The 25,515-nt window shown below is 43.2% G+C and overlaps 1 protein-coding gene across 1 annotated transcript; it reads right to left on the bottom strand.

The window, feature by feature from the left end:
• Positions 1-429: 429 nt before the first annotated feature.
• Positions 430-25,059, bottom strand: LOC309335645 (uncharacterized protein). The gene is made up of 16 exons (XM_081850862.1): positions 24,904-25,059; positions 21,376-21,483; positions 19,750-19,822; positions 18,566-18,722; positions 17,854-17,899; positions 14,848-14,906; positions 14,576-14,611; positions 13,345-13,397; positions 10,868-11,000; positions 8,861-9,057; positions 7,530-7,575; positions 7,362-7,427; positions 3,112-3,171; positions 2,718-2,800; positions 1,102-1,196; positions 430-733 (listed from the first exon to the last, which is right to left on the bottom strand). Exons 1-16 carry the CDS (start codon positions 24,938-24,940, stop codon positions 699-701), a joined length of 1,284 nt encoding a protein of 427 aa, XP_081706988.1. The 5' UTR covers positions 24,941-25,059; the 3' UTR covers positions 430-698.
• Between the last annotated feature and the right edge of the window lie 456 nt (positions 25,060-25,515).

The following is a 25,515-nucleotide window of genomic DNA, read 5'->3' as shown; positions in this document are numbered from 1 at the left end:
TATCCTTGCTGCCTTGGTTGGTTTCTTCATGTACCCTTTTTCTCTAACACTTTTGGGTTTGTTTTGAACCAGTTTGAGTGATCTCGCCATTTATATTTTGAAATGCAGCTTCCACTTCTATAACCAAAGCAGACAATCAGGCTGTTATTTTTTTGGGAGTGGAGTTAATTCTTCACCTAGGCTGCTAGTTGACAGCCCCTGGCAGCAAATAACAAAAGTTAAAGGTGTAAAGGGGGTGTACCGAAAAGTGTATATACAGTGTTCTTCAGATTCTTATTTCTGATTTCTTTAAACAATGTAAGCACAAAACTAGTAAGGCTACACACTGAAAAACTGAACTGTCATAGTAAGTTATGCTTGACTCATTACGTTGAATCTGTCTCATTTTTAAATGTAGAAACTTTGGTTAATACAAATAGTATGCAAATCCATGGCTTCAGCTTGATTTTATTCCAAATTCTGAAAATGTCCGTATAAACATGAAAAGAAAACGCTTGTAAAAACTCAGTCTTCTGTTGTAGGAGGTAGCCAAAATACTATTTCCAGTGTAGAGTTTTAATCCTTTCATATTGCCGCCTTAATCCAAGAGCAAGCCTGGCAGCGTATCACTGACTGAAACTAGGCCCTTTTACATGCCAGTTCAGCTCCAAAAGTAGGTCATTGGCAGAAACCCAGAAGCAGAGCATCATGCATCTCAATCAGACAAACCATTCTGTGTGTTTAAATCCAGCAGCTAAAGAAACAAATGGTCATTAATCTTAAAATAATATTCCTGAAGTTGGCAGTACTTGCTGCTCTAGCCATGGTTTTGAAAGAACAGAATTTGTCTCCTAACCACTAGCATGCTAGATGTTAGGTGATTGGGATACTGACCTGGAAATCCTTCTAGATCTAACAGAAGACTTCCTACTTTATTTCATACTAAGCCCAAGTCCTTGAACATAATTAGAAATGCAGATATACAATTACTGCGAAGCCTAATCTTATTAGCTTTCTAAGTCTTAGAATTACTAGCTTGCAAGTACACTAAGTATGCTTCATTAACAGGCTATGGAGGCCTTGCTACTTTTTAGTTGTACACCAAAGAACAAATATCCTTACCAATTCTTCTTATTATTTCCTCACTTTCATCTTCAGTGTTGGATTCAAATACAAGACAGTCGAAGGTGTTTTGTTCCGAAGACTCAGGTGAAACCCTATACAGTATAATGTATTGAAAATTATTCTTGCCTGCATGGCCAAATCAATCAGAACAGGTTACACTAAAATACACATTCAGGGCCTATGCGGGTTTTGCAGATGTATTATTAAACGAGATTGACACAATAGTGGATTAATTCCATTAGTGATGCTTCCTGGATGTTACATTATTGTGCAACGAACTTTAAAAGCCCTGAAATATTTGTGAGGTGAAGTCACAGGATTTCAGAAGGAAGCTATGGCCTGTGCACAGCTTTGAAGGCAGGATCATATATAGCCAGCTTGAGACCCAACATCAGTACAAATGAATGCACAATAAAAGAACATCTGGAAGAGCCTTAAAACACAGCAGTCAGTAGGGTAAAATAACAAAGTGACAGAACACACAAAAGATTGGGCAAAGAAATGCAGCTGACTCCGAAAGCATGTAAGAATCTGGGCTAATCAGATTGGCAAAGGGAGGGAATCCCATAATGAGGTACTGATGACAACACTATGGGCAATAAATTTGATATGCATGTGGCAGAATGAATCTTTGTTCATTCTGCCCCATCTTAAATTTAACACTAATCCTTTAAGCACACTGGCAAGCTGAGGTACTGCTAACACATTGCTTCTGACCTTTACAGGACCTGGGGCCTGGCTCTTTGTCCAAACTTGGGGGCATATTTCATTGTGAAAGTGCTGCTGTTGTGATGCACCTGAGGTCAGGCTACAGACTCCAGTAGCAAATCTGGTGTTTTTCCCCCTTTATTTTTCTTCAGTTTTACAAAAGCATCAAAATTATTCTAATAGATGCATAAGCAAAGCCTGATCTACCAGTGGAAGATCAATGCTTTATATATACTTCAACCTTTTCAGAGATGGCACAAACCTTTACCCCAAACAATGCATGGGGGGCATATTTGTAGTACAGTGGTATCTCGGGTTACATACAATTCAGGTTACAGACTCTGCTAACCCAGAAATAATACCTCAGGTTAAGAACTTTGCTTCAGGATGAGAATAGAAATCGTGCTCCGATGGCAGCAGCGGGAGGTCCCATTAGCTAAAGTGGTGTTTTAGGTTAAGAACGGACCTCCGGAATGAATTAAGTACTTAACCCGAGGTACCACTGTACTACTGTTGGGACGTGCCTAAGATTAGGTAGTGACTGGGTAGCAGGTCTCAACCCACCAGTTGAAAGGCCAGTGATGGCTAAACTAGGCCAGGGTGAATTTTCCCCCCAGACAACCCAAGGGGCCTTGGGGTATTCCAAATAGGATGGATGATTTTATCAAAATAAGAGGCAGACGTACAATAGAGTATGTGCTCAAACGCATGATTTACATAGGCTCGGAGTGTATAGTAAGGGATTTCAGCAGAATTGTTGACAGGGAAAACTGAACTTTGAAAAGATCCACTCAAACTTCAGCCTGCTCTAAATGCATTGCTGCCCCATGCAATTACGCAGCCAGGGATAATAGAATCCTGGTGTAGTGTATCTCTAGGTATGTGGGTGGTTATTTTTAACTCACACACTGCAGAAGGCGAAGAGATTGTTGCTGTCCAGACGCCGTCCCACACAGGAAATGTCTGTATAAGAGTAACGAAACAAAACCTGGCAACAACATTGAGTGGTCTGATAAGGCAGTGGCCTAGAACTGATTATTTACAATTTTATGCTCTTTGTTTTCTAATAGTGTGTGAATGGACCATGATCCACACAATCAAATAGAGATTTTGTTGTAGATTTAAACAAATAGCTCCTCTACGTGCAACCTATCTTCCTGTAAATCTCACATATTATAGGCAAGTTCTACCTAGAAGAAAGCAGCTAAATTCAGTGGCCTGCGTTCTATGAATAATTCTGACATAAAATGTTTAAATATAGTCAGGACAAGCACAAACAGTAAAGAAAAGTACTCTAACCTTTGAAGCAGCTTTCTCTTGAACAACGACTTCTGTTTCTTTGACATCAAATAAAACCTCCTGTGAAAATATATTCAAAATGTTCGAAACAATAATGGGTAAGTAAAATGCACTGTTAATTGTCAAAACACCTGCAACAGAAAATGAACAGATAAGGCCTGAGCATTTTGCTGGGATTTCAAGTCTTTTCCTCATTTTTGCTTCCTTCAACTTGGTGTGATTTGGGGTAGAAATAATCACAGTGATAGCCTCAAACTGATCACTTAACAGACTGCATAATTTTCACAAAATTGCCAATGTAAACATTTTTATGTACGTCAGATAAAAATAGTTGGCATCAATTTGCGCTCTCAGATTTGCCCTATTGTAGTTTATAGCACTGACTTCAGTAGCTGTATATGGAATTTTTTTAAACACCACAAAATAGTTCTACCAATCTATACGTTTGATGTATTAATGTATTCACAAAAAAGTAATTTAAGCTCAGTCTCACCTACCCCACAGGGTTATTGTGAGGATAAAGTTTGGGGGTAGGGGAGAAAGCAGAACAATGTACACAAGCCTTGAGCTTATTAGACGAAAGAATAATTTAAACCCACTGCTTTCAATTATGTTCCTGACATGAAGCACTCACCTGGGTTGAATAAAGATGCACATGTGAGTAAGTTGCTACATTATGAGCTACCCAGAAAACAAACCAGTTAGCAGCCTTGACTGCCTTCACTGGAACAGCAATTGACTTTCTCCAGCACTGGGGAAACAAGTCGCATGCTATGCCAGCTCATTCTGGCAACGGGGTGAAACAAATGGCCTTATTTATTTACAAAGCTCATCCACCCCATCTTTAAGAGGGAAATACTTGGGCATTCTGAGCTGCATAGCTCAGAAAGGGGCCATGCAGCTAATTAATCTCCCTTTGGTCCATTCATGTTTTGTAAGCGTTTCCTGGTATGGTGCGATGGCGCATCTGATGGTGGTGGCATCTTGCAGGTACAACGGGCCGGATTCAGCTAAGTTAGTGTGCTAGCATAAGTCCCACTAAGCCATGGGGCCTTCCCCCCTCTTCTCTCCCCATGGGATATGGTTCCATAGGGCAAGCTGAATCGCCGATGGAACAACTGGAACAGCGCAACATTGAATTCCTCTTGAGTAGCAGCTGCTCTTGCATTGCTGCAGTGGATACTACTGTGGCTTATAATAAGGTCTCAGCGTTGTGGTCGTTTCAAACCACCTCCATCACTTGTTTGCTGGTGGGATCAGGCGTTGTTTTTCGAAAAGCTCAGTCTCAGAAACCCACAGTAGGTGAGTTGTTGTTGGCCAGGCAGACAGAATGGATGAGCCTAGAACCAAATTGTACAGAGAGAAGAGGCTGGGGCCCTGTATGTTTTCACTAAGATGGTGACACAACTTCAAACCTTTATGTCCATATTTAAATGGCAAGGACTCGTGCGCAAGTACAGTGGTGCCCCGCAAGACGAATGCCTCGCTAGACGAAAAACGCACAAGACGAAAGGGTTTTTCGTTTATTGAGTTGTTTCACAAGACGAATTTCCCTATGGGCTTGCTTCGCAAGATGAAAACGTCTTGCGGGTTTGCTTCCTTTTTCTTAAAGCCGTTAATACCCGGGGAATCCGCGCTCCGCAAGACGAAAAAATCGCAAGACGAAGCAACTCGCGGAACGAATTAATTTCATCTTGCGAGGCACCACTGTAGTAAATTGCAGACATCAGCTTCAAGCAGTTTTAAGAGTAACTGTAGGCTGGGGTGATTGTCTGATTAAGCCCCTCCCTCTCTTCTTTTTTGACAGCTTCATCTTCCCACATATGCAGGAGGGAGAGAGAAATCTATCCTGTGTGTTTAATGGACTATAACTTTGAATTTTTATTTGCCTGCATTTCTATAGTATCCCAGTATGAAGCACTGTCATACTGTCATAGAAATACAATCAAGGTGAAAAAGCATACAGTGGTACCTCGGGTTACATACGCTTCAAGTTACTCCGCTAACCCAGAAATATTACCTTGGGTTACGAACTTTGCTTCAGGATGAGAACAGAAATTGTGCTCCGGCGATGTGGCAGCAGCAGGAGGCCCCATTAGCTAAAGTGATGCTTCAGTTTAAGAACAGTTTCAGGTTAAGAACGGACCTCCGGAACGAATTAAGTACTTAACCCGAGGTACCACTGTACATGCAAAAATGTAATGGTCTTGGGAGCGTAGGAGAAACATGAGAAGCTCTATACCATTCTTCTTTTAAAAAATGGTAGAAAGGGGGGGGATCTCTAGCAGGTAGTGCATTAGAACTCAGGTCTCTCCTCACAAGTTGCATGCCAATCTGACAGGAAAAAAGGAGGTTGTTTAAGGAGCCAGGCTGTAAAGTATGTTGAGGAATGTGTGCTGTCTCTCCAAATCCTGACCTGCTGGTAGACTTATAAAGGTCTGCAACTAGAGATACGGCCACCATTTGAGTCTCTCTGTTGATTTTGTAGCCTTCTGGCTGGAATAAAATCAGTTTATGTACGTTTAGTGACTTGCTGCAGTGTTGTTTGAAGTGGCAACTTCTAGCTGCTGCAATGAAGTGACTGGTTAAGAAAAGTTCACTCAGGTCTCATATCCAATCTGGGACAGCAGTTCTATACTCATCAAGGCCAGGACTAGGCCTGGTGGTAGCTGACAGTGTGGTAGGGTAGAGGAAGAGGGCACACATTAAACACATTTTGGTGGTGGGGTGCATTAACCCCCCCCCCGAATTTAAATAATTTACATATCACACAAAGGTACCTCAGGAATTTTTAAAATCTGAGATAGTCAACTCTCTTTCCTCATGCACATGATTTAAGGGAGGGTTCTGAGAGCTATTTCTAAAGAAATGTGCAACCGAGCATAGAAGGCATTACGGAAACTGTTAACATGCAGAACTGAATGCCCAAAGAAGTAAAGCCTTGTAGTAAATTAGCCGGTGCAGGCAGGGGCTGATGGGAGTGTGTAGTCTGCAGGGCAGCAAGTTGGGGGGGGGGGACATAATGAATTGTTTGTGGTGAATGTGCCAAGCTAGGTTGCTCCGCTCCTCCTCACTCTGGCATTCCCTGAACCAGCCTTGCTCCTCCTGAACCATTGTTTGTAGTTTGTTTCGCTCCAACAAACCACAGTCTGTAAGCCAAGGCCAAACTTTGGCAACGGGTCAAGGTTTGTGGAATGTTTGATGGAAACAAATCATGACCTCTGGGTTCAGATGCCGAACGGTAAGACAGGGATCATACTTTGTTTTCGTCAAGCATTTCTTGGCAGCTTTCATATAAAAATGTAATTCCTAGACTTGTAGAAGTGGGTATATATTTAGAGTATTCTTTCTCCAAAAGATCTACCAGAATTGTCATCACTATACTGCACAAATTCAGCAAATACAGTTAAAGTTTCACTATTTAATAGCTTCTCAGATTCACCAAGTTTTTTGTGAATGGTACTTGTCAAAAGCAATTATCTGCTTGCTGCTATTTTGTTTCTTTCCCTTCCACAACGATGACTACTGCTTAGTTGTTGCAAGGCATTTGATCAAAGGAGGAAGAAAAGAAATACTCCTTCAGTTTCAAGTAGATTCTTTATTTTTTCCTCACAGGCTATAGGAGTACAAAAGTTGGGCCTGTCTCTCATCTTGTGTTCTTGACTGGAGAAGCTCAATAATTTTTGCGTACATCCCAAATTGGAGGGCTTTTGGTTGCTAGGCAAAAGCGTCCTTTCCTTTGAGAGACCTGGTTAAAATTTGGTTAGTTTGCTGGACTAGGGCTAGAGAGATCCAGGTTGAAATGCCATCTCAGTCACAAACCTCAGTGGGTGAATTTGGGCCAGACACCATCTATTAGTCTAATGTATCATGAGAAGATAAACTTTGGTGGGTGGAGAAGAGAACAGAACATTGTACACTGCCTTGGGCTTACTTGAGGAAAGATAGGGGAAGGATGAATAAAAAAAAAGGAAGGTTTGACTCTCCCACCTATCAGTAATTTTGCCCTCATAACCTATAATCTGATTTAGCAATTCCTCACAAAGAAAGAAGGGGCAAAGAGTTATTGCGGTCAAACTCCAGTCTGCTTAAAATTAAAAAACGAACAAAAATTGAGAGAAAAACCAGACGTATGCAAAGGCAGAAATATACAAGAATGCATCTAACAACTGTAAGCCCTACTCGTGTGCCAGTCTCCACATTTGGGAAAAATGTCTCCACATTTTGGACTGTTAAAGCAGGAAACGTACCTGTCGTGGCAAATGTTTCTCTAAAACCATAGGTATGCCTTGGTCTAACACCTCTTTGCTTCCATACTGAAAATAAGAATCGGAAAGGTGTAACAAAAATAAAAGACATAAACCAACAACAAGGAAAGCTAAACAATCCTCCCTTCTCTGTCCAAGACCCAGTCTCACCTTTCCTACATTGACGTGGCCTAAGTACCGCAGGTTGTACAGCAGCCTGAGGAGAAAATGGTCAAAATAATTAGTCCACGGTGTCTATAAGTAGCTCATTCGTTTAGACCAGGGTGAGGGGATGGCAGTTCAAGCAAAACAGGCCGATACCAGAACAAAATGTACATGGTGTGCAACAATTGTGACTGGCGTGTGCATGCTTATGTGGCTGCTTTTCTCCACAATAATCAAGCGGTAATTGCACACACCAAAATAGATCTCCTTCTTTTGGGTATATAATGAGAAAAGTGCCCATTTAAACATGCATGCACTAGTCACAATTGAGACATATATTGTTTAACCATACCAGAGTGTAAAAACGTAACGCCTTAGTTGGCCCCGCTGGCTCTCCACGATAACTACTGGCTCTGAGCAAGAGGTCTGTGTCCCAAGAACAGGCTCTAAATACGTGCACAACAACTGAAGTGGAATTCCTAAGCTGGCGTGACCTTAGAAACTGCTTTACCTCACTCCCCACTCACCTCAACTTTCACTGAAATCTTGTTTTGAATAAACATTCACAAACTTTTTATTGATAATAATCAGCTAAATAGTTTGAGGATCTATACAACTTTGTAACATGCAGAAAACAGCATTCTTAGAGAAACCAAAGACTGGAACTGAGGGAAGTCGTGGGGGTGGGGGGTTTTGTGTGGGAGGGGGGAGGGAGGAAAAATGGGGGGGGCAAGGATGATATGTTTTTGGATAATATGTCTTGTTATAATTTTGAATTTAAAAAAAATTAAAAAAACTTTCACTGAAATCTTATGTGCCTTCCCCTTTCAGTCCTCCTCATTCAACAGGGTGTGGGGAGCTATTCTCTCTTTGGTAATATGCAGGGGTTTGTTTTTTTAGCCCAAACACACTGGAACTCCGTTCCGGCACCTCTCAGGTGGGCGCCATTACCGTTATAAGAGAACAAGGGAGGCGTTCATGGTGAGTTCCGGCACCTATTTTTCCAGAAAAATAGTACTGGTAATATGGACCTTCCAAATCTTCCTCCCAGTTTGGCACGGGATTTTACTTTCATGCCCCTAGTTGGCTCAAAAGCACCCCCAGTCATAAACATACCACTGTTTTGCTGCTGTTGTGTGTCTCTCTCACGAACCACGTGGTGATCAGCCTAGAGCTGTGTGGCAGGTGGAAAACAGCCCAAGGACCGTAACGTTCCCACCTCAATTACAGGCTGCATTCAGAATGAATCCATGCTGACTACCTTTATTGTTACCGATTGCCAAAAGCTGGAGCCTGCAACCCTTTTGCTGCTGCTCTGCTCCCCTGGCAGCCCCTACCTGCCCCCCTGCAAGCACCGGTCCTCTTTCTTTTCCTTGTGCGTGTGCTCATGCTGGAGCTGGAAGCTGGGGATTTTCTCCTGGAGGATTTTCAGGTAGGGGAGAAGCGGCTTGTACATCCCTCCATCGTGCCACTTCCAGCGGATCAGGCGGAAGCTCAGAGGCTTGCCCTTGTACTTCTGTAGCACTGTCCCAGCCTGAAGAGAAACAGAAAGGTTGAGAGCATCGGCAAGAATTTCTAGCACTGCTCACCTGGCACTAATCCCAGTTACAGAGGTTACAAGCTTTTTTCTGTGCTGTTCCCACAATACAGTGGTACCTTGGTTCTCAAATGCCTTAGTACTCAAACAACTTGGAACCCAAAATGTTTGGGTTGCAAACCTTTTTCGGAAGCTGAACGTGCTCCATTTTGAGTGTTACACTTCTGATTTTAGTGTTACGTTTCTGATTTGAGTGCCACACTTCCGTTTTGAGTGTTACACTGAGGTCTGTCTATTTTTGCTATTTATTCTGCGTTTTTGTTTTTGAGGGTCTTTTTTTGTGACTGTGTGGAACCCAGTTCAGCTACTGATTGATTGATTGATTGATTGACTGCAGTACATTGTTTATCACTTTCATTTTATGGATCAATGGTCTTGTTAGATAGTAAAATTCATGTTAAATTGCTGTTTAAGGGGTTTTAAAAAGTCTGGAACGGATTAATCCATTTTGCCTTACTTTCTATGGGAAAGTGCACCTTGGTTTTGGAACGAACTTCTGGAATGGATTAAGTTTGAGAACCAAGGTACCACTGTACATAAAGGAGCACATCTTCATATTTTTCTCCCATAAGGAGGAATGGATCCAATAGAGGGACTGGTACGTTCAGTCTGGGAAAAACACAATTCAGAGGCAGTATGACAGCCACCTTGAAATATCTGGAGGAACGTCACATAGATGAAGGAGCAAAGTTCTTTTCTGGTGATCTATAAAGGCTCAAACCAGTGCCTTCAAATTACAAAAAAAAGGATTCAGGCACTAAGTTCCAGAAAGAACTTCCTGACAACACAAGCAGTTTGTCACTAGAAGAGATTGCCTTGGCAAAGTGGAAGTTGTAACTCTGTGAGTGGTACATTACAGTGAATAGAATTCTTTAAGGGAAGGAATGTGTTTCAAATGTGCTTTAAATATATGGCATCCACACAGCCTGACTAGACCTGTATGGGATTGCACAGTCATGAATTTCCATCTGTCAGGCAAGCCAGATCTGACACTTACATGGAAAGCATGAACAAAGCTCCCAGTATAAGATATTCTGCCCCAGCCCCCCACCCTGACAAAAATACATGTAAACAAACAACTTACATGTATTTTTGATTTGTTCAACTTTGCTATACTCAGAGGAAGCACAGTAAAAAATTTCTCTTGATCCAAAAAAATACTGAAATATTTAGGTGATTGTTTTTTTTTTTTTGCTTGTTTTAAAAAAACCTAATTAATTGTATTGCTAGCTCTATCACAACTGTCTGAATACTGAGGTTCAAGCAAGACTGGGCAATTTGTTTATAATATTAAGCTGTGGTTTCCCCAATAACTGCAGTAGACAAGGAGTCTATAGCTTGCCATGGTTTCAAGCAGATTCCTATGCATCCCCAATAGTTGTCTTGATCCCCACATTTCTCATACCTATAAACATTGTAAAAGAAAACTTTAAAAGCGAGCAAACCACTGGTATCAATTTAAGTTTCTGAAATTCTAAAGTAATTATAATAATTCTATTCATTCCTGCAGTGCAAATCTCTACACTTTTCAGAAAGAAAGAAAGAGAAAGACATTTTGTTTCCCAGTCTTTCTGTATCCCTCCTACACCCTCAATTCTTCACCATGATCTCCAGGTCAAACACCAGAGCTTTAGCTCTGCACAGTTCCCATAGCAACACCACACAGCCATCTCTTCTGCTCCATTCTCAGGATCTCAGGCAACACAGCAGCCTTAGTCCCCCGAGATCAGAGCATTCCCTTTCACACCTGTCCATTGCATGCGTTCCTCAGTGAAGATCCATTTATCTCATCAATAACATCTCCAACCAGCACCACCTCATCCACTGCTGCCTGGCTTTGGGGGAGCACATTTACGATGAAAATCCGTCCATCCAAATATCTGTGACGAGAAGAGGGAGAGGAAGGGGTGGAGAGAGACAAGGCAAGAGCTCGCATTGAAGAGTTGAGGTACCACATACTTGAGCAAAGGAAGGAAGATCACAGGGGAGAAAGAAATGGTGAATGTCTTTTAAAAGAGATTTCTTTCTTTTGCTCAGAATGATTGGAAAATAATAGATTCCACACCAGGGATAGGGAACTGGTGGCCTTCCTCATGTTGTTAAGACTTCAACTCCCATCATCCCCTAGATTAATGGCGATGTTTGTTGGGGCTGATGGGAGTTTGAGTCCAACAACATTTGGAGGGCCACAGAGTTCCCCATCAACTACTCGTTCATACATTCTTATGTTCTGCATCTATAGGCTACCTTTCAGGGTTTCTCTTTTCAACGTGGTTTCCAACCACCACCACCTTTAATGTTAACCAAACTAGCACAAGCTCCCTGAAGATGAAGGGCTGCAAATGGCATGGTTAAGATCAACCCAAACTGTGCAAGGCAACCCTCACACAAAAAGCTTGCTTTGTGGATTTCTTGTCCACCCGGCTGCACTAGAAGAAACCACCCACATGATTGGTTGCTTATGCAAACGGTGTCTTTGGCAAACATGAAAAATGGGTGTAGCATTTTGTGGGTCAGGCTTCACCAAAGCCCCCTTCATTAGAGGCTCATATGTAGGTGGTAAAAATATGTACTCAATCATTGGCACTGCGCCTCTTCTACTTCTGCAAAATTATTAGGGCAAAAAGACTATTTGGCTTGGATAGCCCACGGCGTTTAAAACCAGCATTAGGTTGCACAAAGACAAGGCACAATGGAAATCCTTCGCAAGCCAGAGCGCTGCAGCTAATTTGCACATCTGCTGTGTACCATCAAGGTAATTGCACAGGCTTGATGGATGCCAAAACTGGCAGACACATTACCCTTCTTGAGAGACATCCTTTTATGAAATGCTTAAGCCTCATGGGGATGGGAATCTCAAACGTGAATGAACAAAACTTGCCGAGCTGGCTCCTCAAAAATAATGAATTGCTAGACGTTACTGTGTAAGCCTCCCAGCAATTGATTGTACATCACTGTTCTTTCTTTGTATGTTCCTTTTTATGAAGCATTTGTTACTAAATAATAAAAATGATTTTTAAAAAATCAAATAATTATTGGAACTCCTTAGCTGGTTTCTGTGGCGTTTGCACTTATTCCCATCTGATTTTTTCCTTCTGCAATGCAGTTGATTGGGATTCTTGGGGGTTTACAAGCTCCTCTCAGAAGTGCTCTAAAAGGCCATGTACGGCCTGAGGACTACATGTTGCACAGTAGTAGGCTGAACTCCCTTGTCAACACTAGGATTTCTACCTTGCAGAAAGCGCTAATCTTTATTGCTAGGCACAGGCTCAGGTCACGGTTTGTCAAAGCCGCTGCTCTTAAGTTACAAATAACCAGGGGCGAGGGCACTCAGTCATTCTGTACGAGCGTAGAATTTGCTACTGGGTACAGAATTCAGCATACTGAAAATGACAAGCTTTGTTTTTAAAATCCAAGTTTATGGTTACATTTTTAGTTTGCCTTCCCTCCAAAGAGCTTTGCAGAGAATGCATGGTTCCCTCCCTTCCTCCTCACAATAACCCTGCAAGGTAGTTTAGGTCAGGCATAGGCAAACTCAGCTCTCCAGATGTTGTGGGACTACAACTCCCATCATCCCTGACCACTAGTCCTGTTAGCTAGGGATGATGGGAGTTGTAGTCCTAAAACATCTGGAGGGCCGAGTTTGCCGATGCCTGGTTTAGGCTGAGATATAGTGACTGGCCCAAGTTTGCCCGGCAAACTTTGCAGCTGAATGTACATTTGCACTTGAATCTCCAGCATTTTATAGTCCAATTATCAAACCATAGCGGTTTCCCTTTGTATGCTTTTATGGCTGCAAAGACTAGCACATTTGCAAAGTCAATCAGGATCCGATATGGTTTCAAATAGGATGGGGGACCATGTGTTAAGATTCCATTGCAGGGGGCTGGACTAGAAGACCCTCTGGGTCGCTTCCAACTCTACAATTCTATGATTAGTCTGGATTAATGTGGGCAATGGCTGGTGAAATCTCAGAAGTCAGGCAGGGAGATGAATGGAATTTCCAGGCCTGGGAGAGGCCCTGCCCCTTGCCAGCTCCATGCCTTTAGCACAAGTGGAATACACTCCACAAAACTGTATCAGGCTGACATTCGTTTCAGTGACCAACTCTCATTGTTCCCTATGGGCTTTATCTTACAGATCCACACCCGGATATTTATTTAAAACAATGGATTTTGTGCAGAGGAAGTTCAAAGCAACATAAGGATGTGACAGGTCTCTTACCTGAGCACCATTCCCAGCTCCCTGCAGGGGACAGTTTCATAGGTCAGGCACACCTAGAAAGCAGTATTTATCAGTGTGGTATCCAGCAAGCTTGAATAAATCCTCCTTCAGAGCCTTGGTGTAGATGAGAAATTTTGCTTCTTATAGGGGCGTTGGCTTTAAAGGAAGGCAGTGGAAGGCCCTGAAGCTTCAAGTTCTCCATTTATCCTCAAAAGGCTCATTGGGATGAAACTCTGTCGTGATGCTATACCGTGTGACTTCAGGGTTAGAGGCTTCTAGTGCAATCCACTTTTAGATATCACCACATCTTAAATTAAATGATCCCTAATCCGCAGAGCAAATGATCAAAGCCCAGAGATGCTGCTAGACTCAGACAAGCAGACCAATCATAGTCTTGCCCTGTCTTTACTGATAACACACAGCAAAATAATAAAAATAAAACCAGCCACAGGCCAGTGTCACAAAGCCAAGGATGGAGAATTTGTGATTCTCCAGATGCAGTTAAGACTCCAACTCCCATCAGTCCCCTGTCATTACTGCCAATAAACAGGAATAATGGGAGTTGAAGTCCACCAATACTTGGGAGTGTCACAGAGTCCCCATCGCTTCATGAGGTCAACCTGAGGCTGATTTTGGCAGTGTAGAAGTACTTTAAATAATATACCACAGATCCTTCCCCTACCCCAAATACCACAAACGGAAAGATGCACACATATTTTAAAACAGCTTAGATTGATGCAAACTGGAATCCTTGTTCTGTGGCCCAGTTGAAGCCAAAGCCCTACAGCATTTCAGTATAGCTGAAGTTGTCAAAGTACAATGATTTAAAATTCTAAGTGTAGCTGTCAATGGACTCAGGTTCAGACTCGGTTCAGAGAGACATAGAGTTCAAGTTTCTCAAATAGGACTTTATTAAAAGGTTGAATGAAAGACCCGTAAAGCACTTTAAAAATTCACAAAGAGCCACAAAGTGATTTAATCAAGCAGAGAAATCCCAGAGGTGTTACCATTTCCCTGCCTCAAACCTCCATGCTTGTGAGACATTAAAATGTAAATAGAAAACAACCACCTCATAAACATAAAGTTCCAGTCCAGAGTAGAGGCGCCATTTTTGGCCTGTTGCTACAGGTGTGAAACAGATGGTGCCATCCCTATCTGTAAGCAGCAAGATGGGAGAATATCATGAATTGTGCAAAAGGGGGTATTGAGAGAGAGGACTAAAGCTTCTTACCGGAAGTTGCCAGCTTTCATCCAAGAAACTGGAATTCTACAAAAAGAAAGGATGGCAAACTATGAGAGGTCAAGCCAGAGGTTAAAAGGAAAGATGGGAAAATACAGCTATTAATCCAGCCTTTGCCAGCCTTGTTCAGACTACACGTCTTGTCAGAACCAGACAGGATGTGCTCCCTGGAGCTGCTGGGAGTTGTAAATCAAAACATCTGGAGGGTATTAGGCAGTGGAAGCTGCATGAAACTTATGTCCCCAAATCATCAACTACTGTACCTGCAAATCTAGGGAGAAATTCATTTCTGTCACCACCAGCATCAGAGAGAGGAAAGGCTCTGGAAGGAGGAAATAAGAGAATCAAAAATTGCTGACCAACTTTATATATTCATTTATCGGTAAGTCAAGGGACACACTGAGAACACGAACCAAGAAATCTCAAACTTGCAATGGAAGCAAGTCTCCCTAAAATAATATTTGAGCCTTTCAAAAATGTAACCAACGCAGAACAAAGGCAAGTTTCTCAGCTGGCGCCACTCACTTGTACCTCACGCAGATTGAACGGGCAAACGTACCAGAAAATAAAATCTTTACAAATAGTAAGGGTGGTTCCTACAGATCAGCTGCATCATGCCTTGGTGGGCAGGTGTGTGAGGCCACTCAGGTTGCACCAACAGGTTGAGAAGGCAAGATGGGAATTTTGCCCACAGGCTCAATCAAACCGTATACACAAGAAGGATTCAGCAGCTGCTTACACCGCGTGGCAGTTAGAATTGTGTAGAGATCTGCAACCCCTCCATAGCTACTCTGGGAATCTAAAGAAGCAGATTGGTGGTGACCCTGGATCTAAGCACATAGCTGGAAGCTTCAGGCAGTCACCTTCCTATGAAGCTATACATGTCACTCTGTCAGCTTGTAAGTGACAACTGTGCTGCTCCGAACCATATGAATCTCCATAGATTTAAATAATATTTTAAAATATGAGTTGAGGCGGCGGCTGTGTGGGACTTGCATTTCCCCAAGCAATTACCTGCCTCTCCTCAGGGAAGCTTGCCTCACACCCAGGAACCACGGCAATAAAGTCTCATCGCCACTTGGCATTCATCTCCTCAAACCAGGTTGTGGGGAATTCAGTGTCCAGATTTCAACTGCCTTCCAGGTGAAGTTGTTAAATGAAGCCTGACCCAGTAGCTGATCCCACGACAGTGATAAGGAAAAGTCACTAAAAGCACTATATAAATAGCTTTTGGGATGATATTCTAATAGAAAACAGGTAAGGAAATGCCCTTTTCTGCCCTTTAATCTACAACACATTACCCTTCCCCAGAATTACCTTCATGCCTCCTGGTGCCACTGTGATCTGCTTCCCATGTAATGAAGGCAAACACGTGCTTACTACTATTGTGCGCGCACATGGTTAGAGACCCATGGCTAGTCCCAGCTCCCTGGGTGCTTAGAACATAAGAGCTGTTGGAAATGTGTGTTTGTCACATACACACACAAAGATTTAAACACATACATTAGAGACCTTGACCTCTTTGGAAGGCTGTAAATAAAATGACCTAATAGAACATGGCAAAGTGTGAAGCGGACTTCTTTGTTGCTGCACATGGACAATTATTGGTGGGAGAGGTGAAACAGAAGGGTGAAGGGGCCGGGAAAAGTCACAGATCAATCCTCAGCAATACTACAGAACACTTACGTTTACTATTTACAACATGATTGAGGAAAAAGCTGAGAAGAGTAGTAACGGAAGAAAAATGTGGAAACAAGACAAAAGGGAGTAACATAAAACTCAAAACAGCAGAATCCTGTAACTGATCACCCTTAATGAAGTGACAAATAATGAGCCACAATTTTAATGAGTCCTGAAGAAGATTCAGTTGCTTGCATTTTGAAAGGCTCGTTATGGGAAAACCTGCCGGTGTTACTTAACACACACACACACACACACACACACATTTTTGGTGTAAGAATGTGCAAGCTTATGAAACGGCATGAGGGCTTTCATCCTATTTTTTTAGGCCTCCAGACAGCAATGGCACAATCTTGACATGTCTGGCACTTCAGAAACCTATATAATACATTGACTAGCTGGAGGTTAAGGATGATTTTAATAACCCCAGAGCTCAAAACAGATGTTGTTACATACCACACAGATAGTGCCTCCAAGGCAATCATGAAACGGTGCATCTGCCTTGCCAGCAAAGCTTATAAAAGGACCTGACAATCTGTGAGTCCAGAAAGGAGGGTGTCACAATGAGAAAGACAAAAACCAGCCACTGATGTGGAAGGAGGACACAGCAGAATTCACTGGCAAGGGAAACGTGGAGCTACCAGAGCTGCATGCCTTTTCACAGGTAGAGGGCCTCAGCAGCATCCTGGATGCCACAGGTTAACAGGGCACACAAAGAACTCAAGTCTACGGCCTTAACCACCCTATCACCTAGCATTGTTGTTGGATGAGATTCCACAGTGGGGCTGTGCAGAATATCATATCTACATTGGTCCTGCAACATGCCTGTACTTTATTGAAACAAATATTCCCATTCACAACTTTATAATTAGCAACCTTGGGGATGCTAGGTTTTTTTTAAAACAAACAAACAAACAACAACATTAATTGCATCCTTTTAATAATAAAATTCGGTTATTATGTAGCCAATATGCAACACATCACTGGGCAAACTAGACATGTTGGCAACAGACTTGTGTGTCAGAAAGTTTCCTGATTCCTTATAAAAACTGGAGGGGGCCATTTAAAGTGCTACATTTACTCTGCCCCTTACCTGGGCATCATTTGCCCTATACATTTAAAACAGTATCATACCACTTTAGGCTAAGGGCATTTAGACTTGTTAGGACGCTCTGGTACTAGGTTAGGACACCCCTGTTTGAGATGTATGGTGAAGATGGGCCCTTAACACCAGTGCAGAATAAATTTAGACATCAAGAATGCTGCCATTGAGCTCTGGTACCTTTTCAACTTTGTACAGTGCAGAACCCAGTAATTCAAAAGGAAGACTGTTATAAAGCAAGGCACAATAAATTTCAGTAACATACTGTGCTACAACAGAATGCAAAATGACTCTCAGGGCACTTGTTATAACTTCCAGAGGCAGCCATGTTAATGCATTTTGTAGCCAAGCAACAAGGAGTCTTCTAGCACCTTAAGGCCTAATACATTTAATATAGCACAAGCTTTTAGAGAATAAGAGTCCACTTCATCAGTGTGATGACCTGCTCTCTTGCATAATGCAATGAGTGTACAGAGGTGACTCTTACCAGATAAGTCTTCATTGCCTAGGATGGAGGTCATTGGATCATACCACTGAAATAAAAACAACTCTGAATAATTATAATAATTTAAATAAGTTGACCACAAAGGTACATACACATCAGGAACAGGAAACTATTATTAACCATTATAATATCTAGAAAGGAGCATTAATTTAGGTTTGGGATTTTAGAGTCGTCGTCCCCAAGTTTAGGAGATAAGTATTACCACTAGCAGGATCACAGGAAGCTGTCTAACACTAAACCAGGACATTGGTCCACCTCAATCAGTACTATTCACACTGACTAGCAATTGGCTCTCCAGGGGCACAGGAAGGAATATGCCACATCTACCTGTAGGTGGAACTTGAGATGTTCTGTAAGTAAAGCATATGCTTTGCCGCTGAATTACGGCTCTTCCCCAAATGGGGCCATAGGTTTAACTGCCAAGTTATAATGAACAATTGCAGATTCTTTCTGTTAAAGAACATTAGCCCTAGACTGAGTACATTTAAAAATCAGCACTGGTTTCAAGATTATAAACATGGTGAATACAGGAATATCCCGCAGACCAGGTCTTTAGCAAAGCACACCTACTAACTTATGTGTCCACTCAACAGAGGCCCCAAGAAAAGAGTGTAACAAAGACAGGTATCTGAGTACTCTTATTATTCAAAATAACTTCTCCTTTTAATTGCTCTGAATTACGTCACGTCCCCACCTCAAGCAGCCTGGAAGATCTGATCAACTGCTTAACAGCAACAGCTAGTAACTTCCTATTCAAAGCCAGGCGCAAGAAGTACCGCCCTCGTCCTTGTGCTGTCAGCACCTTCTCACAGGAATTAGTTTTCTCAATCATCATTGACAGGAGGGTCATGCTATAGGAAGAAAAGACTTTGTTATCATGGGGTACAGAAACAAAAACCACGTTCAAGTCACTTCAAATGGAGATATTTCAGGGTGAAAAAGTTATGCGCCCCCTGCCATCCTTTCCTTGATACCCCTCAAAAGTCAGCATGAAGGATTCTGGGAATTGTGAATCCCCTGTGAAGCATGGGTGAGGGCCTGGATCCGGCTGGCAGGTCAGATTCCTAATACCCCCCACTCCCACCACAGGCCAACTTGGACAGGTGAGCAGGATCACCCATCTGTCAGTCATCTGGCATCATGGTGATGTCAGTGTGACTGAGAGCTTTTAAAGTTCAAAGACAGTCCCTGTAAAATGGAAGTCTAAAGGAAAATGGCCATTGTGTGAGACACACACACTCTTGAACTTAAAAGAAGCTGATGCCAAAAACCAAACAACCATACGGGTATTATTACAAAAACTATGAGCACCTCTAATTGTGGGGCGACCTCAGAGTGTAAGAAGAACCCTGCTGGATCAGGGCAAAAGCCCATCTAGCCCAGCATCCCATTTCTCAGAGTGGCCAACCAGATGCCTATCGGACAACCAGACGGCCACAAACAGGATATGAACACCATAGTTACTCATTTATGGACATCAGGTGAAAAAAGAAGAATTGTGAGAGGAGGATAAAAAAGCAGAAAATTAATAAAAGCCTGTACAGTGGTACCTCAGGTTACATATGCTTCAGGTTACATACGCTTCAGGTTACAGACTCCGCTAACCCAGAAATAGTGTTTCAGGTTAAGAAATTTGCTTCAGGATGAGAACAGAAATCGTGCTCCAGCTGTGCGGCAGCAACGGGAGGCCCCATTAGCTAAAGTGGTGCTTCAGGTTAAGAACAGTTTCAGGTTAAGTACGGACCTCCGGAACAAATTAAGTACTTAACCTGAGGTACCACTGTAGCTGTAATCATGCTTATATACAGAAAGGTAAAGCAGAAAATCAAGTTCCTCTTACTTTTGCAGTATCATAAAGTTATACTACAGGCCACCCACCTGGGATGGGTTACTTGTGGAAGCTGTTCCAGCCAGTGCCAATAGTCCTTTCTCTTGAACCCCAGAACGGGCTCTGAGGAAGACAAGACGACTTTCCTTTAGGAAGAAAAGCAGCACAGCAAAGTGCTGCATCGCACAACCAAAGATTACAGACGCCATTTCCTTAGCACCAGAAGGTGCTCAGTTAGAGCACATTTACATTGGATGCATTCCTTGGGGGTTCAGGGTGCTGCCAGGAAGGGTCTGATTCACTCTGTGCACGCATCAGCAATCTGTGCATGGTGAAAGCCTGGCAAGTGTGAAGTTTTCTACTGCAACCCCCCTCCACACACACACCAAATGCCTTTGCACCAGCAGAAACTGCAATTAGATTTTGCAACTTATGTAAATTTCTGATATCTGCAACAAGACACGAATCCCTCTCCCACCTCGGTCTCCATACTGCAGTGGTCGTCTACATTGCCACTACAAACTCCCTCATGGGACATGCCTGATCAACCCTTCAATCCTCAACAATTTTAAACAGCATTGATGGAAAGAACCCTGGAAACCCTACTTTTGGAAGGGTACTAAGACCTCTGAAATATAAAAATTGCAGTGGTCAGAGTTCTTTGGGAACAATAAAAAGTACAGTCAAACCTTGGAAGTGGAACGCAATCCGTTCCAGAAGGACAATTGACTTCCAAAATGTTCGATTCCCGAGGCGCAGCTTCTGATTGGCTCTTGCAATCGGAAGAGCCAATCGGAAGCTGCTTGTCTGCCGCGTCGGACGTTCGGCTCCCAAGGTACGTTTGAAAACTGGAACACTTACTTCCGTTGACGTTCGGGAGCCGAAACGTACGGCAATGGAGACGATCAGAAACTGAGGTGTGACCGTACAATAAAAGATTTATGAGATTAGTGGTCTTAAAAGGGCTGGAAAAATTTAAAAAATGTCTTTTCCTGGCTACAAAGGACCCCAAAGTAGCCACCAGATGAACCTCTCTGGGAACAATATTCGGCTACTGAAGTGTCATCATCACCACCGCCAGCAACAAATCACACTTAGGGCCAGCATCATGGGTGGGCATGACTAAGCACTTGCCTAAGGCCCACACCTCAGGAGGGGCTCAGTGACTGGAGCCCCCGGAACCTGCTTCTCCTCTTCACCACTTATCTGCTTCTCACTCTTGCAAGAAGGTGGTGGTGAGAAGGAGGTGGAGCTGCCACTGCCTGCTTGCTCACTGGGTCTGTTTGCCATGTAAGCAGGTGGTAGCAATGATGAGGCAGAAGAGGCAACAGCAGCTGACAACAACGGCAGGGAGGGGGCAGATAGACAGGGGGAGGGAGTCTTGTCCTGGGGCCCCCACCAGCAGAGATGGCACTGGCTGCACCTTACCTGGCAGTGAGATCAGCTTCACAGGGCTAGGGCCTCTGAAGTCAAACTCCAGGGAGATACATATAGGAGGAGGTGAACTTTCAGGGATTATTATTACTTATTATTATTAAAAATACTTCTACCCCACCTTTCCTTGTAAGACTGGTCCTGTCCCACTATTGCCCCCAACTGCAGTGCAACTAGCTCTCCGCAAAGGAAAATCTCCATGCACAGTACTGTCCATTTTTGGTACAGAAAAAGCCACTCACGTTTTATTCCTTTGCGAAGGATCATTTCCAGGACCTCACAAAAGGACTGTAAGTGTGGGGAGGTGTCTGTGTAAGGGCTGCTGCTCCCCTGAAGGTTGAGGATACATACTGCAAGGAGAGGGAGAGAGAGAGAGAGAGAGGTTTCAAATACAGAATGGCAATAGAATGAGTTAAAATCTAATATTTGTATTTTTGCTATACTTTTCTTCTGTTAAGATAGGTAAAGGTAAAGGGACCCCTGACCATTAGGTCCAGTCGCAGACGACTTTAGGGTTGTGGCGCTCATCTCGCTTTATTGGCCAAGGGAGCTGGCGTACAGCTTCTGGGTCATGTGGCCAGCATGACTAAGTGGCTTCTGGTGAACCAGAGCAGCGCACGGAAACACCGTTTACCTTCCCGCCAGAGAGGTACCTATTTATCTACTTGCACTTTGATGTGCTTTTGACCTGCTAGGTTGGCAGGAGCAGGGACTGAACAATGGGAGCTCACCCCGTCACAGGGATTCAAACCACCGACCTTCTGATCGGCAAGCCCTAGACTCTGTGGTTCAACCCACAGCGCCACCCGCGTCCCTTCTGTTAAGATACCAAAGCCCTAATCAATAAGACTATAGTACAGAGCTTGGGAAAGTAACTTTAAGAAGGGCAATTCCCCAATCCCACCCTCCAAAGCAAGCTATCATGCCCTGATGCTACAGAAGTCACCAACTTCCCAGCTCCCCTTTGCCTCTAGGTTGGCAATTGGAGGGGAGAGGCTAGATGGTGTACCCCACACAGCCGGAATTAGTCCAGGGCCACCTGGTTGCTGACTTCTGCAAATCATAAACCACAAGGCTACTCCCTTCTCTGATCATGGCACGTACAGAATCTCCGAGAACACAGCTTTGGGTGCCAAGGCATGGTCCGAGGCACATTATGCAACCACCTTGCTAAAGCTCTCTTTTCCTTTTGCCAGTTCTGAGAACTTTTTGGGGGGTGGGGGGTATATTTCAAATAATTTGAAAACTGGGGGGTACTGTTTCTATTTACAGAGAGGTAGCCTTCTTTATCCATTTGTAGCAGCATAAATAGAAAAAGGTTTTGTGGCACCTTGAAGACTTAACAGATTCCAGAGTTTAACACGCACTACATCAAGACTTTCTTCTCTCTGCCCTGACTCTTCCAGCATTTGACTTCCCTGAAGGTCCATGAGTTCTAGTCTTATGAGGAAAAGAAACCTTTCCTGTACAGTGGTACCTCACGTTACCGATGCTTCAGGTTACAGACACCGCTAACCCAGAAATAGTACCTCGGGTTAAGAACTTTGCTTCAGGATGAGAACAGATATTGTGCGTGAGGCCCCATTAGCTAAAGTGGTACCTCAGGTTCAGAACAGTTTCAGGTTAAGAACGGACCTCCAGAACGAATTAAGTTCTTAACTTGAGGTACCACTGTATCTATTTTCTCCGTGCCATGCATAATTTTGTAAAGTTCCATGGTCTCTTACTTGCCTTTCTCTAAATTTTAAAAAAATCCCAAATGCTGCAACTTTTCTTCACAAGGGAGCCGCTCCCCCCACGCCCCGATCGTTTTGGTAGTCCTTTTCTTAACCTTTTCCAACTCTAAAATATTCTTTGAATATTTTGAATATTCTTTGAATATTTTGAGGCAAAATATTCTTTTTGAGATGAGGTAACGAGAACTGTACACAGCATTCCAAATGCAGTTGTACCACATATTTGTGGTATTATATTAGCAGTTTTATTTTCAATTCCTTTCCTGGTGATCTGTGGCATGGAATTTGCCCTTTTCAAGTCTGCTGCACACTGGGCTTATGTCTTCATGGAGCTATGTACTAGTACCCCAAAGTCTCTTGCCTTGGTGCATTACTGCCACTTTAGACCCCATGAGCATATATGTGAAATTAAGCCCCTTTTTTGCCCCAGAGTGCATCACTTTACACTTGTTTGCACTGAATTGCATTTGCCATTTTGCCACCCATTCACTCAGTTTGGAGAGGTCCTTGCAGCACAGTTAGCCCCAGGATGTTCTCCTGAACAATCCCATCTGAAATGAAAGGCAGCTCTCATCCATTTCAGAAAAACCTCCCAGTGCACACAGTGCACATCATGTTTTATTTTATGTCTGTAACCCACTTCTAGTGCTGTTGGAGCCGAAGGGCTATAAAGAACTATTTTAAACAAATAAATAATTAAATGTGATGGAAGTCCTGAACCAAGAGCCAGCTTAAGCAAATATTGACTGTTCTTTAGACTGCTGTACTCCACCCATTCATTCCACTTGAGGCAAATTTGAGAAAGATGTTCCCTTTCAACAAAGCTTCTCTTTTACTTGTTGATTATCAGTGCAGTGGATCCAATACTTCACCACCACCACCCAGCCCATAATATGATGTTTAGGCCAATTTCCCCCCTCTTTCTACTTATATTCCACCCTACCTCTAAAGAGCTTCGGGTGGTATATGTGATTTAGCACCCCCTCCATTTTATCACAACAACCCTGTGCAGAGAATAGCCCAAGGTCATTGCATGAACTGCACAGGTGACAAAGGATTTGAACCCTGGACTCCAGAATCCCAGTCTAATGCTCTAACCATAACTGACCAGATACAAGTACTAAATATTTTTTCCCCAAAGCATGGCAGAGTAGAAAGGATTCAAGGGCAGGGAGTGGGGAGATATTTCTTAGTTGCATGCTGAGGACCCTCCTAATATAACAATGGAACATAAGAAGCTGCCTTATAACATTAGTCCTTCTAGCCCAATATTGTCAACACTGGCTGGCAGCTGCTCCCCAAGGTTTCCAGCAGAGGTCTTTGCCTGAAAACCCTGAAGATGCTGGGGATTCAACCTGAGACTATCCTGTGTGCAAAACAGATACCCTGTCACTGAGCTACAATTCTTCTCCAGCACAAAAAAGGGGATTACCCCATGCTGCCTTCTGGAACATAACTTGACATCTGTCACAATAGCATCTAAGCAGCATATATATCACTAGGTGATACCACTCTTTGAGGGAGGTTTTTCCCTTAAGTGGTGTATAATTTTTTTAAAAAATGAAATGAAGTAAATAAATAAATAAAACTCTTTGTAAGCATTTGCTCCCACGACAGTTACCTCATAGCTTTCGAGCTTCTATTTCCCATTTCTCCGATGCCCCATAAAGGTAAGATGAGCACAATAATAAAGCCAAACTTAAATCGACTAAGTTAGGATAAGATCCACTGTAACCACTTGAGCTTCTCAATCAATAAATAACGTTTAGGATGGGGAGTTTTTACGCCTGAGTACTGATCTCTTCGCTCTGACACTTTTTAAAAAACACATTTGTTCCCCATGGCAACCGGGGACAAAATAAGATTCTAACTCTACCTGACTCCCCATCCCTATGGAGAATCGTGTGGCAGTAACTACACACCTGTATATACCCTGACTGAAAGATGCGTGTACGGTTCTCGCACTTTTTCCCATTCAGCCAAAACCTGGCACCCCGCCCCCTCCAAAACCGCCTCCCCGCTTCGCCCCCTCACCTTTTAGGGTTCCCAGCAGCGGTTCTTTGGCACTCATGCTGCCCTCCTTCGCCCGCCCCAACCTTCAGCAGATGTTAACTTGGAGCAGCTTCTAGGGAACCGCCGCTTGTGTCTCCACCCTGTGGAAACAGACCTCAAGCAGCCCCTTCCGCAAACACAAGGCAGCGTTCTGGGAGAGACCATTATCCCTGTAAGCGGGGGGGGGGAGAGAGAGGAAAAATAGAACGAGCAGGAAGAAGTGAACACTTTGTGGCTTGATGGGTGGGGGGCGGGAATCAAGGGGGGAGGAACACATCGGCAGGTTTTGCAGTTGTTATGAATATTTTACCTAGACCCCGGAATAACGATTAAATACTGGCAACTACTCCCCCTTCTCCCCCATTTAGGCCATTCCGCCAGTTTTGGAACGTTGAGACTTCACCCGCAACAAGTCCCGAACCGGAGGCGCAAAGACTTTAGCTGCTGGAAACTCAGTATTCGCTTTCAGTGGGTTTACTTTTAGCCGAAGGAGACGGGCACTGCCGGATTTACGTATAAGCTAAACAAGCTATAGCTTACCAGAAAGATCTGAAGGAAAAAATCCTGGATGCACATTTCCAAAATATAAGATAA

This window comes from Podarcis erhardii (genome assembly GCF_964252035.2).
Source record: "Podarcis erhardii genome assembly, chromosome: 2".
NCBI classification, from domain to species: Eukaryota; Metazoa; Chordata; class Lepidosauria; order Squamata; family Lacertidae; genus Podarcis; species Podarcis erhardii.
The sequence above is the reverse complement of the archived record's forward strand: the minus strand, read 5'-3'. Positions and strand labels throughout refer to the sequence as shown.